The sequence below is a fragment of the Lonchura striata genome, chromosome 1 (genome assembly GCF_050655825.1).
Source record: "Lonchura striata isolate lonStrDom1 chromosome 1, ASM5065582v1, whole genome shotgun sequence".
Classification (NCBI taxonomy): Eukaryota; Metazoa; Chordata; class Aves; order Passeriformes; family Estrildidae; genus Lonchura; species Lonchura striata.
This window is the reverse complement of record NC_140703.1, coordinates 74050913-74066294: the sequence shown is the minus strand read 5'-3', so window position 1 is coordinate 74066294 and position 15382 is coordinate 74050913. Positions and strand designations below refer to the sequence as shown.

The following is a 15382-nucleotide window of genomic DNA, read 5'->3' as shown; positions in this document are numbered from 1 at the left end:
GGCACACAGGGCACGGCCTTTGCCCCTCTTGGCCCTGCAGACCCCCTGGCGAGGCACTGCCTGCCCCAGCTGCCCAGGGCCGCCCCTCAGCCGGTCCCCGCAGTGGCACCATGGCCGGCCGGGCCGTGGCGGCCCTGGCCCAGGGTGCCGCTCCTCCGCCTGGCACGGGCAGCCGCTGCCAGGGAGGTGCCGTCCACAGCTCCAGCAAACGCTGCCATGGTGCCTGGGGGCTGTGCAAGAGCAACACCCACCTCCGCATGGGCAGACATGTGAGCGGGCAGGAGAGCTTCTGCATCAGGGCCTCATCCTGCGCCGGCGGCAGAAACGGCCATGGCGTGTGGCCCGGGCCCGTGCTCCCTCCCCACTGCCTCACCAGCCACACAGAGATGGATTACACTGCAAGGCTAAATTATTCACCAGCATGGAAATGACTGAAGAACCAGCAAAATCATCGCAGCTGAAATATCTATAGAACAAGCTGGTTACGTGCAATGAACTTTCATCCCCTTTGTCCCTGCCATCAGTTTTGCCTGAAACACCAACAACTCACCTTCCCTGTGAAAAAAGACAGTTAAGGCCTTCTGGCAATTTACATTTATTAAAAGTCTCTATTTTTGTCTTCTTCTAGTCCCATAGCTTGGATCATCCACATTTCTTCCGACTAAAACCCTGGAAACACAATGTCCAAGACTCTGGGAACACTCTGTATTTGACTCGTGCCAAGTGGAATGTATTACTAGATTACACATATGATCTTCGTTATCTGGGATATTTAGCCTCTGGCACGGGACCCCTAGAAGATGACATGCCAGAATCACTGTGCACTGGAAGAAGGAAGAACAGCCTCTCTGTGAATGGCATAACATTATTTCTATGCAAACAAGGGGAGGAAACACCTCGGAAACTTGTTGAATCTTCAGTTTTTACCTTCCACTTCTCCAACCGTAAAAGCCACATAACAAAATTGAGTAGAGGTAACATTTTAGGAACTTCCTTTTCAGGTTCTTTAGGGATTTAGTCATAAAACTTTCTAAAAAATATCCTTTGGGATTTTTTTTTAAACAGCCTATGTTCCAGCTTACACCAAAATAATATCATAAACACTCTTCCTACTGTAAAAAAGATTTGTTACATTTTCAACACCTTTAATGTGTAGAGACACAGATTTATAAATAGTCTTCCAGACTCAGAAATTATGAAATTATATTACTTGGTTTCAGCATGTAAAATTATCACTTTCAAAGGTATGTAGAGGTGTGCAATAGAAAAGGGGAAGCTGCTGGCAGCTGCAGCACAGAGTTTGGCTGTCCCTGTGAAATATTAGAAATGCAAGCAGAAGACCACCAATGTGAAGGAAAAACTTGTGTTTTGTCACAAAATTGATTTGAGAGACAGCAGAACAAAAGCTGAAAATTTTACTTGAAACAAGTCTTTATTATTCTGTATCAATTATTTGGGATGACAATACCCCATGCTTTATATCCAGGCCTCAGATATTTCTGTTTCAAGCATGTAATTTGTATTGCACTGAACTGTATCATTAAGTTGTGCAAGTTTCACTGAAAGACACCAAGAAAAAGTAAGACAAAGATTACAACTGTGGAACAAATCCATGGACAAATATAACTAACCCAAATCCTTTGCTGATTTCCTACACATTAATGGAGTTAACAATCAAATTTATTTTTTCTGCACCTGAATATGAGCCAAGAAAAATACCAAAAGCTTACTTTTTCAATGTATTTCTACAATAACCTTGCTCAAAGTGCTTTTGAAGAGTACATCTGATGATGTGAAGAGTCTTTCCATGGCTATTCATCACAATTTTGTGATGAAAAAGAACCTGTACAGGGAAAAAAGGAAGAGAAAAAAGAACAATGTGGCAATGGTGGTCTGCATATCTTCATCTCTTGGATGTAAGGGCCCAAATTCCACTATAATATTTGTACTATTTACTATGTTTCTCTTCTGCTGGCATGTACAAGTCAAATGAGGCATGGATTACAGCAAGCTTTCCCTTCTGTGCACTACCATGCCACACAGCCATCCCAGAATTCAACAGGCTAAATATCACATGACTCCTTCTATAGGATTGACAAGGCAGGGAAAATTTGTAATGAAAACTGAATGTTCATTAAACCCAATGATACAGATGAAGAAAAAGATGACAAGATTTTAAGCACACAAGACTTTCAGACTTGCTTCTCTTTCAGGACAATGTCACAAACAAGCACTGGTTTTTCCAGATAGATCATCTTGTCTTGTTCACATCCATGTGTCATCAGAGCTATAACACTACCATCAAAACCCTTAGTCCTCTGAATGCTAAATAGCCATCTCCAGATGTCACAATGGTTTCTTTGAATAAATAGCATTAATAAACTTTAAAATGCCCCAGAGTAAGTCTGTCCAAAGTGCCACTACATTTTATGAAAGTGCTCTGTGTATAAACCAGGGACACCTGACATATAAAGTGGTATAAAAATACAAACTGACTAGGCTTCTAAGTATTTCCTGCCCTTTTAAACTTTGCACTTGTTCATTAATTTCAACAAATATTGAGGTGAGCCAGCTGCTGAGGTGAGAGTATTCCAATAAATCCCTCACAGATGTTTGTTAACTTCAGATAGGAGCTTTATTATCTACAAATCATTAATCAACCATTAACAAGTAAGTGTTATGGAGTTGCAGTATTAAGGTTCACGGCCAGAGAAGAATGATAGATTTTGCAGACTGGCTGTGTCTATAAGAACTAAGAGCAGAGACAGGTCTGAGGTAAAACATTTGGAGGAGATTAGAAAATATGAGAAGTCATTTTGTTGCTGTTCAGCTCTCCTTCAGAGAAAGCACTTCACCAGTGTTAAGCATTTACACAGCAAACCAAGTGGAAAGATCAAACTTATCCATCAGTTTGGTGATGAAGAGGAATGTGCTTTGCACAGCCAAACAAGGAAGTCAGGCACAGGTGAGAATTGCTGCTCCTGTGAACAATAATAAACACCATCCAAAGTGTCACACTCTAAACTGAAAGACTCTGAAGCTACAAAATTGCCAGCTCTGACTTCAGAGTCCTCAGGCTTCACCCAATACCGCTCATAAAGGCCACAGACTTCAGGTGAAAACAGAAAGCAGCTAAATTGTTGCATGCCACAGGCAGAGGACAGACATGACTGAGGCCGCATCCATCAGTTGTTGTGTAGGATAGGCATTGCTTACTGCAGAACAAGGAAATGCATTCCCCTCTTATGTCCCTCCACCACACAGTTTCTGCAACTTGTCTTACGAAAGAATCCTTCACACACTATATTTGAAAATAATTCTGATCTGGGCTACACAAGCAAGACACTTAAGAAAGCATAAAATTCTTAGGTGAAAATGTAGTGTGTATTACGCTCGGTGTCTCTCCAACTATTTCTGATTTCTGATACTCATGGAGCAGGCAATAAAAAGCATTTAAATTTTTTAAAAAATAAATTTAAAAAGCAGAATTGAAGAAAAATATTGTCTGAATACCAGCAAGCAAATGAAATTTGACTTTCCTGGTTTGCAACTCTGATTTTTTCACAGAATACTTTCACAGGTTTCTGAAATACTGTGGGAATCTGCAGGATGTTAAACCAGGTATTAATTAGATCAAAGACAAAAAACTTTCCAAAGCTCACGTACTGATTACTTAATGCACCACAGAGTAGGAAAAAATATTCCTTACCAAGCCATACTTTTATTTCCCTCAATAACATTTCTTCATAAAGAGCAATACACAGCTGGAAGCATTAACAGCCGACCAGATGGCTCACTTCTCGATAAACACGTTTTGTAAGTTTAAAGTCTAATGAACTGTAGTGCAGGGAGAAAAAAGTTATGTATGCAGAGTGGTTCAAATGGCAGGTCAGGGCTGGGGCTGGACAGGGAACAAGCTCCACAGAAACTTCCATTTCTATGGCAGCTTTACATTGGAGGAGGGAGAGAGGGAGTGAGAGAGGGAGGGAAGGGGGATAGCCAGTTCTGAAAGAAGACAAGGTCAAAAAAGGCTGAATGCTTAACACCCACAAATTCAGCCCCACAAGTGCTAATACTGGACAGGGGAAGGCTGTAATCCCTAGATCCTGGTCCACAGCATTATCCTGAATCAGCAGGCACTTCCAGTGCCCTGGACAGCCTGTGCCATGCAGCAGGCAATGACAGAAGAAACTTAGCTCAAATTAAATTGTGCAATTCTACAGTGAACAATCCTGAGTTATGCCCAACACTGTGGCAGTGTCCAAGGCAGCACGCATTCATCACCTTCTGCCCATGCCATCTCCACAGGAGGCAATCACAGCCAGTCACAAGCTGTTCACAGCTGAGCAGCCCAAATGTCGCATGTCCAGTTACAAATTGCAGAGCAGCCCTGCCCACCCAGCCAGGTAAACAGTTCAGTGTGGCAGCCCTGGGGAAAGGCCCTCTAGGAGACCACCAGGTGCCTGGGCTGGTTTTGTCACATCTTTCAGCAGCCTATATAGCTGTGCAGCTACCGAGGAGCCTGAATTATGTCCAACAACCTGGTGTGGACAATAATTCAAAAACATTTCAAGTTTTGGGCTGAGAAACTGCAAAACAGTACAGCCAGCAAAAGTCACTGACTCACCTTGAGGCCGATCTAGATCTGCTGAGTGCTTTGACAAAGATCAAAGATGGTGCAGACTGGCGTCTTTGGGCCAAACTCTTCATCTTCTGATTGGAAAAAGAAAGAAAATTAAATCACAGGTGAGATTCAGAACAGTAACTGCACACATACAGACTGGGCACAGCCAGACTCCAATTACAGGCCATGGGAAAAAGGCTAAGTTATTGCCCTCAGCAACCCTGGAGGGGGAAAAAAATCACAGGGAAATTCCCCCTGGAGGGGGAAAATATGGTAAGAAAAGCAGTAGCATTACCAGAAAGCCAGTGAAAAGAAAAGCTGAAAATTAATGTCCATACACAGATACTTGAGGTACCCTGCACACATGAAATAAACACCTAGAGCTGGTCCTCACCCACTTTATTGTCCTGTAGTAATTTATTGTACTTTAAATTTATCAGATATCCAGGTGGTAGTTTAAATTTCAAATGCTTCATACATTTCTGTGTCACACCTGTCATCTACTATAAATTAAAGTTTGGATTCTACCCGCCTGACCTTATGCATTATATTAAGCTACCCTTTTTTAACAAATCTTTAGAGATGAGAGCAGTTTCCTATCCTGCTACTCAATGTGGACCATATCTTGCCCCTCAGTAGTCAACAATGACATTTTTTTTCATTGCTGATTATGTATGAGAAAAATAAAACAGAGAGAGGGAAGACAGCTGTTAGCACAGAACTAGGAAGAGAATGAGAAAAAGGAGACCCTCAAAGACAGAGAACACTACAGGGAAAATAAAAAAAGAAAGCACAAGGAAGAGATGAAAATGTCAGTAGCTAACAAGAGATCATGGATTTCCAGTCAGTGAAGTTGAATGCTACAATAAAAATACTGAGCAAATAAATACTACTGTTTTCCCCAGAGGTAGAAATTTTCAAAAGCACCCACAGGAGACAAAAACACACATTTTGCTGAATGCAAATGCATTTACCACAATGCATTCAGTCTCCCTCCTGCAGCCAGCAGGACTGAGTAGTCCTGGCCATAACCCTGGAGGGCTGTCTTGAACCGGTTGTGCAGCCTGCTGCCAAGGTGCATGACCTCTCCTCTCACTGACCCTCCACCAGAAGGGTGACTGTTATCTTATTTATCTCAAATATTTTTCAGAATAAACTGGTGAACAAAAGAACCAGGGTCAAACTCCTCCTGAGACCCTGACCGGAGAATATCCAATGATGCAATGGTACCTTACAGCGCCCTGGCCATCACTGAGAGCCCACAAACAGGTGAACCTCTGACAGTCATGAAATCCCTATTCTCAGCTAATCACAAAGCATGACTCTCTTCCCTCATACCAAAAATAACCACTGACTACCAGGACAAATATGTCAGGACAGTCAGAACAACTGATTCTTCTGCCAATGTATGTGCTGGATGTGGCACACATTCTGTTTGGGCAGGTGCACAGTGTGCTCCCCTCGGAGAAACTGAACTCTACATATTTTACTTGCTTGTGACAAGTGCATTTATTTTACTCACTGCAGTCCATCTGTTATTGTGTCTTTTTTTCATCCTCTTTATTGACATAGAGCATGCTTGTTTGTTTTGTCACTCAGTTACAGCTATTGTGCAGCAATTGTTATAAAATCAATTGTGTAATTTCAATTCGCCTTTAAAAATTATCTCCTCCTCCCTATTTTATCAAAAAATAACCCTCTCAAGACTGATAAATTAAATCTGGGAACATTTAGCTGTCTCCAATTGGACTATAACTGAACAATAAAAGATTACTAATAAAAGAGATGCCCATTTTTAATAGGTATTTTTAAAATTATTAAATAAGGTAAATTGTTCTAGTGAACAATATCTGTTTGTCTTACTGCTCGCAAATCTGAAAAGCTATTAGAGTTTTTAGAAGTAGCATACCTTTAAATACAAAGACAAAAAATAATCTGTGTAACAATGCAGTGTAACATACTACAGAAGACCAGCCACATATGTCACACAACAGGCAGATTTCAGGAGTTTATATAAAGCATCAATTCCTAGTGGGAAATTTACTGCAATTTACACATTACTGGGCAGGTAGCTTTTGGGGGTAAAAACTGGAGCATCTCAGCTCCTGCAAATGCAGTGGAAGTTTGGTTACATTTTCAAAGAGATCTTCAGGTCTGAAAAGAAAGCCGCTAGGGAAAAAAAAATCTGCAGTATTTGAAAATCTATGGCAATTACAGATTTTTTTTTTTCATGCTTGGATTAGCAGTGCTGAATAACACCTGTGCCAGCAAGATTCTAGTCTTGACTCAAATGTCTGAAGACCAAAATAAAGTCTAGACTACAACGAGTTTAGCAAGAGCTGAAATAGCTGGCAGAGATAATCCCAGTCAGAGGGGATCCCAGCAGGTCTGTGACCCAGCCCCTCTGAACATGCTGACAGCAAGACCCATTCAAGCAGGCCACTCTGGGCCACCTCCAGTGCAGGTATGTGTTACCTCCAAGGATGAGATTCCACAGCCTCTCTGGGCAAACTCTTAGCACAGCTACTAAGCAGACTTTAACAGAAAAAATGTAGCCCCAAAACATAAAAAGATCACAGATGAGAAAAGGAAAATTTTCACAGCACTCAAGTGAGTCAGGTCAGCTGTATGCAAATAAACACATTACACAGAGACATTGATTACAGGCAGAAAGGGGTGTTTTATTTTTATTTTTCTATGTACAGAATTTGGGAAGAGAAAATAAGTGACCATCATGACAACTTGACTTGATTAACTTTGAGAAGGTAGAGGATAAATTCACTTTTCATTGAGTTGGATCTAGTTGCTTGCTATCCTCATTTTTATTGCTTTTATTATGTGCAAGGATGGCAATGTGGAGAAGAGGAGATATATCCTGAACAGCTGTTGTGAGAGCAGATGTTTGGGAGGAAAAGGAGATGCACTGACCAATTATCTAAGCATGGGACGCAGAGAAGCATTTCTCAACATGTGTCCCACATCATTACCTTCCATTTTTTCATGTAAATATTAGAAAGGTCAACACAGACAGAAATTCTCATACTTGCTGGCTGACTCACACGCATGTGAAATGTATCATAAAATCAGTATTTATAATGAATGTTTACAGTGTTCCAGATGCAAAGATGATAATCTTGTATCAGTCAGGACAAACTAGAACTATTTCTGTCTTCCTCACATCCAAAAGCTTGAGTTGGTGCCCCTTCCCCACCGATTCAGGTTCAACTTCATACTTTCTGCATTTCTGGTTGTGGTTGTCTTGACTTTTTAACAGAAACAAAAAGGTTTTGCATTTTCAGTTGTTGGACTGGTGGTAGTATTTGGCCAGTTTCTTACCTGGTATAAAAAAGTCATAGTCCTGTAGACTGGAAAAGAACAAATTTACACCAGATATCAATCAGACCTACAATCTGACACACTGTTTTGTAAACTGTGATGGTAGGTGGTTTATGAGCAGACCAGCCCACCATGCTGAGGACAGAAAGGTTGCAAAACATCACTGAAAATATGCTGTATCTCCTTAGGAACCAGAATCCCTATGGATTACAGTAAAACTTGCACAAGTATCTCCCAAGTCATCAGCTGGAGGAAAAATCTATTCCTGGATGACAGCATTCAACTAATTTTGCCTCGCAGTTGAGGTGGATGATGGTACTATATGAAATGTATATAAATTAATATATTGCCAAGTCACAATATTGATTTCCACTGTGGAAAAGGTAACATGTGGTAAAATCAAAAAAACCTGGAAGTAAAGTATATAGCTTTACTATATCATGCTTCTAAAGAGAATGGCAGAGTGTGAATTAAATAAAAAATGTATGAAAAAAAATGAACGGTACTTACAATTTATTTTGTGATGACAAGTAACTTAAGTAATACATATAGAGCGTTTGTAATATTTTCAAGTGTCTTGAGAAGTTAAAATCTATGCACTAAGTGGATACCCTGCTGCAGCTACTGGTCAGAGCAGGCAGGCTAAGATAGGGACTGTGTGCAGTGATTCCCTGGGAGCACACTGCCCACATTGCCAGGTTGTGCTACCTGAGCCATGCCATGGTGAGACACATGCAGGAAGATTCCTCTCCCCAGCCTCTGACTCACACACCTGAGCTGTCTGCCCTGTTCTCCTTTTATAGCTGACAGAGAGAAAAGGACAATTTAGGGCATGGCTCATCTTGTCTGAATAAGTTTTTCTCCACTGACTGTAAAAGAAAAGTAAGGTGGCCAAAAAAATTAATCATCATCAATCCTCTCCTTGCTATTTGAGCAAAAGACAGAGAACAGAAAAATGTATATGCTCAGCAACACAGGGAAAACTGTCTTCTTGCAGTGGTTTGAACTTAGGATGAGAAAATGTTACCTGATGTCTGTTTAAGAACAGACACACAAAACAGTTGAAAAATTTACTTAGTTCCTGAGTGACAGGTAAACACAGCAGAAATGCCTCCTCAGCAATGTGCAGATAACCTTGTTAAAGCCTCCCCAGACACTGAAGGATTTCAGGCTCCTGATTTACAGGTTCACTCCAGAAATGGGTCAAGGCTGGGACATCTGCCTGGGTCATTTAACTGGATGACAGGGACAACCCTCAGATGTGCCAATGCCTCCAGCTGAGGATTGCTTTCAAGTGGCTAAGCTCTCCCTTTCACTGCTTTATTTTTCTAATGAAAGGAAGTCTGATTTTAACAAATCCTACTCTCTAAACGTATTTAAGTTAATAACAGCGAGGGATTTCACCCATGCAAACTCTGCTCTTGTTGTCTGAGCAACAAAACATATATGTGGCACACACTCCTGGTTTAGCTAGATATGAACCAAAGCACAGACAACAAATCCTTACCAGAAACTATGAGGCAAAGTTCAGCTAAATGCCTGAAAAATCAGAAAAATCACAACAACCCTCAGCATATAGCAGTCAATTTTGCAGGACAACTGGGCATCGCTCTTGCCCCTGTATGACTGGCCACTTATGAGAGGTAATAGATTATATTTTCCTACATATTATAATGCAGTATTTGTTAGACTTACAGACTAGAGTTGTCAAAAAGTACCAAAAATAACAAGAATTCTTATACTTTGTTAAAGCAAGAAATGGACCTATGCTGACCCATAGCATTCTTGAGCCCTCATAAACAGGGTGAGAAGATGACTGCATTTGAACTGCTGGCTCAAGCAGCAGAGACGTAGATCCCACAGAGAGACCATTTACCATAAAGGCAGAGCAGGTGACAAAACTATGTGCTTTTGTTTATGCTGGCAGAATACTTTTACTTACAAGGACCTTCTTAGATAGAAAGCCATTTTTGGATGGAAAATTGCAGAGAAAACAATTGCAGGGGCACAAGAGAAAAGAGCTATCAATACAGTGGAACCAAAAGCACATCATCATGGAACAAACAGCTGCTGCTAGAGAGCACAACAAAGACTGAAGGCTATCTCAGAGCAGAAAGAAAAATGGATAAAAGAAGCTAAGAGCAAAACATGTTTCACCATACCTCCCAAAAGATACAAATGTTTGGAAGCACTGCTAAGGATGTCTTCAAAAGATTCCACTCATCTACATCACAAGATGAAGATGTGAAAGATTAGTAAATGCATCCTAGAGAAGGAGAACATTGAGTATGCTGCTTGTGGGTCCTACAGTGAGTCAGGGCACTGCTCAGACCAGTGACTCAGTTTGTGGTGGTCTTGTTGAAGCCCAAAGTTTCCTTTCGAGCTTGCCACAAAGCATGAAGGTTAACACATGGATAAAATTCTGCCCCAGTTTCTGTACATGCAGACTTTCTCAGGAGCACTTTACAGATGACAGAGAGAGGAGATTCCCCCCATTCCATATGCATACTTCAAGCAACATTAAGTAAAGAGGCAATAATTTATTATTTGTGGTTCTTGAGTATTACATCCCACATGACCTATCGTGCCCCTCTCTTTCCTACTGCAACCAGGAGGTGCAGACAGAATTCCCAGGAACAGGAGACTCAAGAACTAGACACATTGTTTTCTGCATAATTTTCAGTTTCTCTCATGGACAGAGAAATGAAGAATTGCTAACACTAGTTTGGAATTAAATCAGCACCAGGAGGCACACAACACAGGAAGCTACCACAAGCCAGCAAGCCCACCAAGGTGATTTTAACCTAATGACCCACTTTGCAAGTGTTTTCATTAAAGTAGGGGCTTTTTCAGTCCTCATCAGAGACAAAATGGCTACAGGATATGTCTGCAGGATGATAGGAATTGTTCTTCACTCCACTAAATAGTGCGAGAAGTGCTCCTATGTGCCCAAAATTTCCAGCACTACCAGGTGTGATTCTAGAACCAACCCACCAGATCCTCAGCCAGGACCATAGTAAACAGGACAGTCTTGCTGGAAGAAGAAATCTCTGCTTAAGAAGATTTATCTTAAAAAAACATACATATATTGGCATGAGATCCAGGTATCATAAAATATAATGGTAAATTCATACTTGATTCACCTTTTCAGAGTAAAACAAGGGATGAAGATTATGCATGATTACTCTTCCAATGCCATTAATTTGCTTGAATTTATCCATTTAATACACTGTTGAGGAACACTATAACTCCCTTTTCCCTGCCAGTAAACTGTTGCTGCACTTGTGATCAGAATCACAAAGAAACACATATTTACAGTGACAGAATTGCCAGATTTCAAGTCTCAAACCATAAATGCTACTTTGATTAGTATTCAAAATAGTTACATTTTTGCACACTTTGTAGGTGTAAATATTAAAAACTGCTGAGCCTCCAAAACATTTTAAGCAGTTACTTGAAATCTTCAAGGAGGCAGCAAAAATCCTAGGACTGACTCCTTATGCTACCAGGTATTGTTTTGCATAAAATCTTCAGGGTTGGTTGGAATCTAGCCCCTCTGAGAAGAGAGAAGTGACACATCAGGAACTTATAAATATGGTTAAATGACCCAGCTGCTACTGCTGACACAGTTACATTGGCATAAAAGACATCTCTGCTGCATAGTTTATTTTGACAAATTTGTAGAAATTAGCTCTATCAGTAGAATCACTTTTACTCATGCTACTGCAATCTACTTCAGAGTTGCATCAATTTACTGGTATTGGTTTCTAAGCTAAACAGTCAATACAAAACTTCTCTGTAGGTCAATCACACATAGTAACTCCAGTAAGTCCAGTAAAGGAGGGAAACTAGCCCAGAATTTTCCAAAAGCAGGAACTAAAACACTGCACTTCAATGTCACCTTTTAGCAGAGCATTGTAAGCACTTAACAGAGAGAACCTCCCACAGACTGTGAGGCAGGTTAGCAGCGCAAATTATTTTGCATGCCAAGAATAGGCACAGAAATGTTTCCAGGATATTAGTTTAAATGGTCACATAAAATACATTAAAAAATCCCTAGACATTTTCTGTCCCTATTCTGGTTCTGTGGTGTGATCAAACACATGATCCTTCAGCTTTGTTTTGACAGCCAAGAGGAAGATGAAGTAGGAGTTCAGAAAACCATAGAACAATGCAGCAAATCTCAGCTAATTTGGGAAAACATAGTCATGATAATGAAAAGGGAGAAAGGTCCACTGGTCGCCTAGCATCACATATTTAGGGGTAACTTTTGGCAGAAAGCAAAACAGTTAATGTTAAATACATATTTGCAACGAAATTATTTAACTTGACATGCTGTGTCACCAGTATCAAAACTGATTTCTTGCCAACACATTCTTCCATTTCACTGTATGCAACCAATACAAACAAGGTAAGCTCCCTGTTACCAAAACCAACTTTCTGTATTGTGTAAAAATGATGCTTTGGCACTGAGTGGAAGACAACACAGAAGTATATAGAGGTATATAGAGTCCAAAGGACACAAACTGTAAAAGAAATATTTCAACTGTCACTGAGATCCAGCTTCAGGCAGAATTTGGAATACTCCTTTCCTGGACATGGATAAAAGTAGGAATCTTCTTCCCCAGAGAGACAAAAAGAGGTGACATGCTAGCAGTCTCAAGGAAGCACCACAACTGTGGACAAGCAGCTGAGTCGCTGGCTGGATGTTGGTGGCTGCCTGTGTTGGCTGTGCATGGTGTACAAAGCTGCCATATGCTGCAGGGCCCAGCCAAGGTCTCAAGCTGCTTCTCCACAGGAGGATCTCCATCTGTACCCCCACTGCATGTGCCTCCACGCTGAGGAATTCCAAAAGGGCTGCCAAGATCCGTAAAAAGTAATATCCCTGCTCTCTTGTCAGTGTTGGCAAAAACAAGGTCTGCATTCCTTTAACTGTGGGCTCTTTGGAGCAAGAATAGGAAACACAAGTGCTACCATTAATATTTGTCCTTAGAATGCTGAATAATGAAGTGGAACTTGCACAATAAAAATGTTCATCTTCGCAGTACTTGAACATAACTTCTCATTTCAGGCGGGTGCCTAACATCAGTGCTCTGCCAGGTTGGAAGGTACATGGTATTCTGTCTTCAGTAAAAATGAAATAAATGTTTGATAAAAATCAAAGCTGCACATGTAGCCAACTCAAATTAGATCACAGCACTTGGAAAGGGTGAGTATCTATTCCATCATTTTGCCCAGCTGGGCAGCAGAAGGTACTCCATCACCTTGTGTAGGTGTATCACATGCCCAGTTCAGAAACCAATCAGGTATTAACTGCAGCAAAGTGTAGTAGAAATCTTGGTGAAACTCTCTCCAGGCAACCATTCCACCACTGACAGTAGCTGCCATTAGAAGAGGTCCCCAGGGCTGCAGTCAGGCTGGAGCACTATGTGGCTTGATGAGACACAGCACACATGGACACAACACATGGAAACACACAGCATCACCTCCCAGTCCAAAGAGACACATCAGCACTCCTGTGCCACGGCCAGCAAAATCCCAGAGACTGCTTAGCCACAGGATTGGACACAAGCTCAGACTTTACTACCATCCTAAATTGTCACCAGGTGGACAGATTTACTAAGGGACACTGAAACCTGGCCAGTCATTCTAATCCTGCCAGCCTATTTGGCAGCCGTCTGAAGTGCACCTCTAAAGACAAGGCAGTGAATAGATTCAAATGTTATTGTGAAGCAAAATCTGCAAGGCAGCAAGGTACCAGCTCTACTTTGGATATAAAAACACTTCAGCACTTGCTAAACCCGAGAGAAAAGAAGAATTCCTGTTTTATACAGCAGGAAGGATCTGGTTATCACAGCTCGCTTTAAGTAAAAGGCAGAAACAAGTGCTTGGCTGTATGCAGAAGAAAGCATTTTGCACTTCATTGTGTCAGATGCTGAAAAGCAATTTGAGACATCAGATTTTACAACCAGTTTTGAAGATGGGATGAGGTTCTTCTGCTATCAATTGTACACACTTTCACAAGGTGCTTCTTCAGGGAGCTTCTTATATTTCTCTTGCACAAAGCACGTGCGAGAGCAGCCAACAAACACCCTCATCTCTACCGAGCCCTTCCCTCGCTCTCTCCAGGCACACATGTAGCAGATCCCTCTTCGGTCCCCTGGATAACCGCTCTGTAAACCTTTCCCCAGCTCCCTCTGATACCCACCGAGCAAAACCTCTAGAAATCCATACAGCAGAACGCCCTTTAGGTTTCCCCACGAAATGCATGTAGCAAACCCCCTTGTCGATCCAGCACATCCATGCAGCAGCACCCTCCGCACCAGATCACCGGGAAATCCATGCAGCAAAGCTGTGTGTCTGCACCGAACAGCACCCAGCAAACCCTTCCCGAGCTGTGCTCCGTACCTACCCCGGACATCCAGGCAGCAGCCTCCCTGCGCTCCCGGGACATGCGTGCAGCCACCCCCTGAGGGCCCCGGGTTACCCACCCGCCAGAAGCCCCTCGGCCACACCGGGCACCGCCGCACTCCCAGCTCCCCGGGGAGCCCGTGCACGAGCCCTTCCCGCCGACAGCCCCGGCTCCGCCGGCGGCTCCCCCGACCCCGGTTCCGACGCCGGCGTACAGGACCCAGGGAGATGGCGCGGCGGAGCGGTGGGGCCGCGCTGACCTGCGGTGCCCGCCGCGGGAAGCTCCGGGACACGGACAAGGATCGGGGGGCGCTTTCCCGTGTGGTCTCCGGGGGCGGCCTCACCTTCTTGCTGTCGGCGGCGGCGAAGCCCCTGCTCTCGCCGCTCACCGAGGACGAGCGGCCCGGGCCGAGGTGCTCCTGTTGCGGGGACATCACGTCCATACAGCCCCGCACCGCCGCGCTCCCGCCGGGGGGACAGCCGCGCCGCCGCCCGCACCATGGACAGGGCGCGCCGCGCCGCGCCACGCCCCCCGCGCGCGGGACACGCCCCGCGGGACCCGCCCTCGGAGGCCACGCCCCCTCCGCCGCTCCGGGCCCGCGCCCTGCGGGGGTTCCCGCTGCGGGAGGGCGGCGGCGCGCATGCGCGGCCTCCGCGGGGCGCGGCGGGGGGGACGGCGGTGGGCGGCAGTGCGCGCGCTCCGGTCCCGCGCGTGTGCGCGCGGCGGGGTCGGGGGCCGCGGGTGCCGGGTGCTGCGGGGCAGAGCTGCGGGGCAGGGCTGCGGGTGCCGGGTGCTGCGGGGCAGGGCTGCGGGTGCCGGGTGCTGCGGGGCAGAGCTGCGGGTGCCGGGTGCTGCGGGGCAGAGCTGCGGGGCAGGGCTGCGGGTGCCGGGTGCTGCGGGGCAGGGCTGCGGGTGCCGGGTGCTGCGGGGCAGGGCTGCGGGGCAGAGCTGCCGGGAGGCAGGGCTGTGGGGCAGGGCTGCGGGTGCCGGGTGCTGTGGGGCAGGGCTGC

The 15382-nt window shown here is 44.0% G+C and overlaps 1 protein-coding gene across 1 annotated transcript in view; it reads right to left on the bottom strand.

The window, feature by feature from the left end:
• Positions 1–14914, bottom strand: part of ARHGAP20 (Rho GTPase activating protein 20) — a 54944-nt gene extending 40030 nt beyond the window's left edge. Inside the window, 2 exon segments of the mRNA XM_085581095.1 lie at positions 4628–4713; positions 14632–14914. Of these exon segments, the coding sequence (XP_085437221.1) occupies positions 4628–4713; positions 14632–14814 (269 nt within the window). The 5' untranslated portion in view covers positions 14815–14914.
• Between the last annotated feature and the right edge of the window lie 468 nt (positions 14915–15382).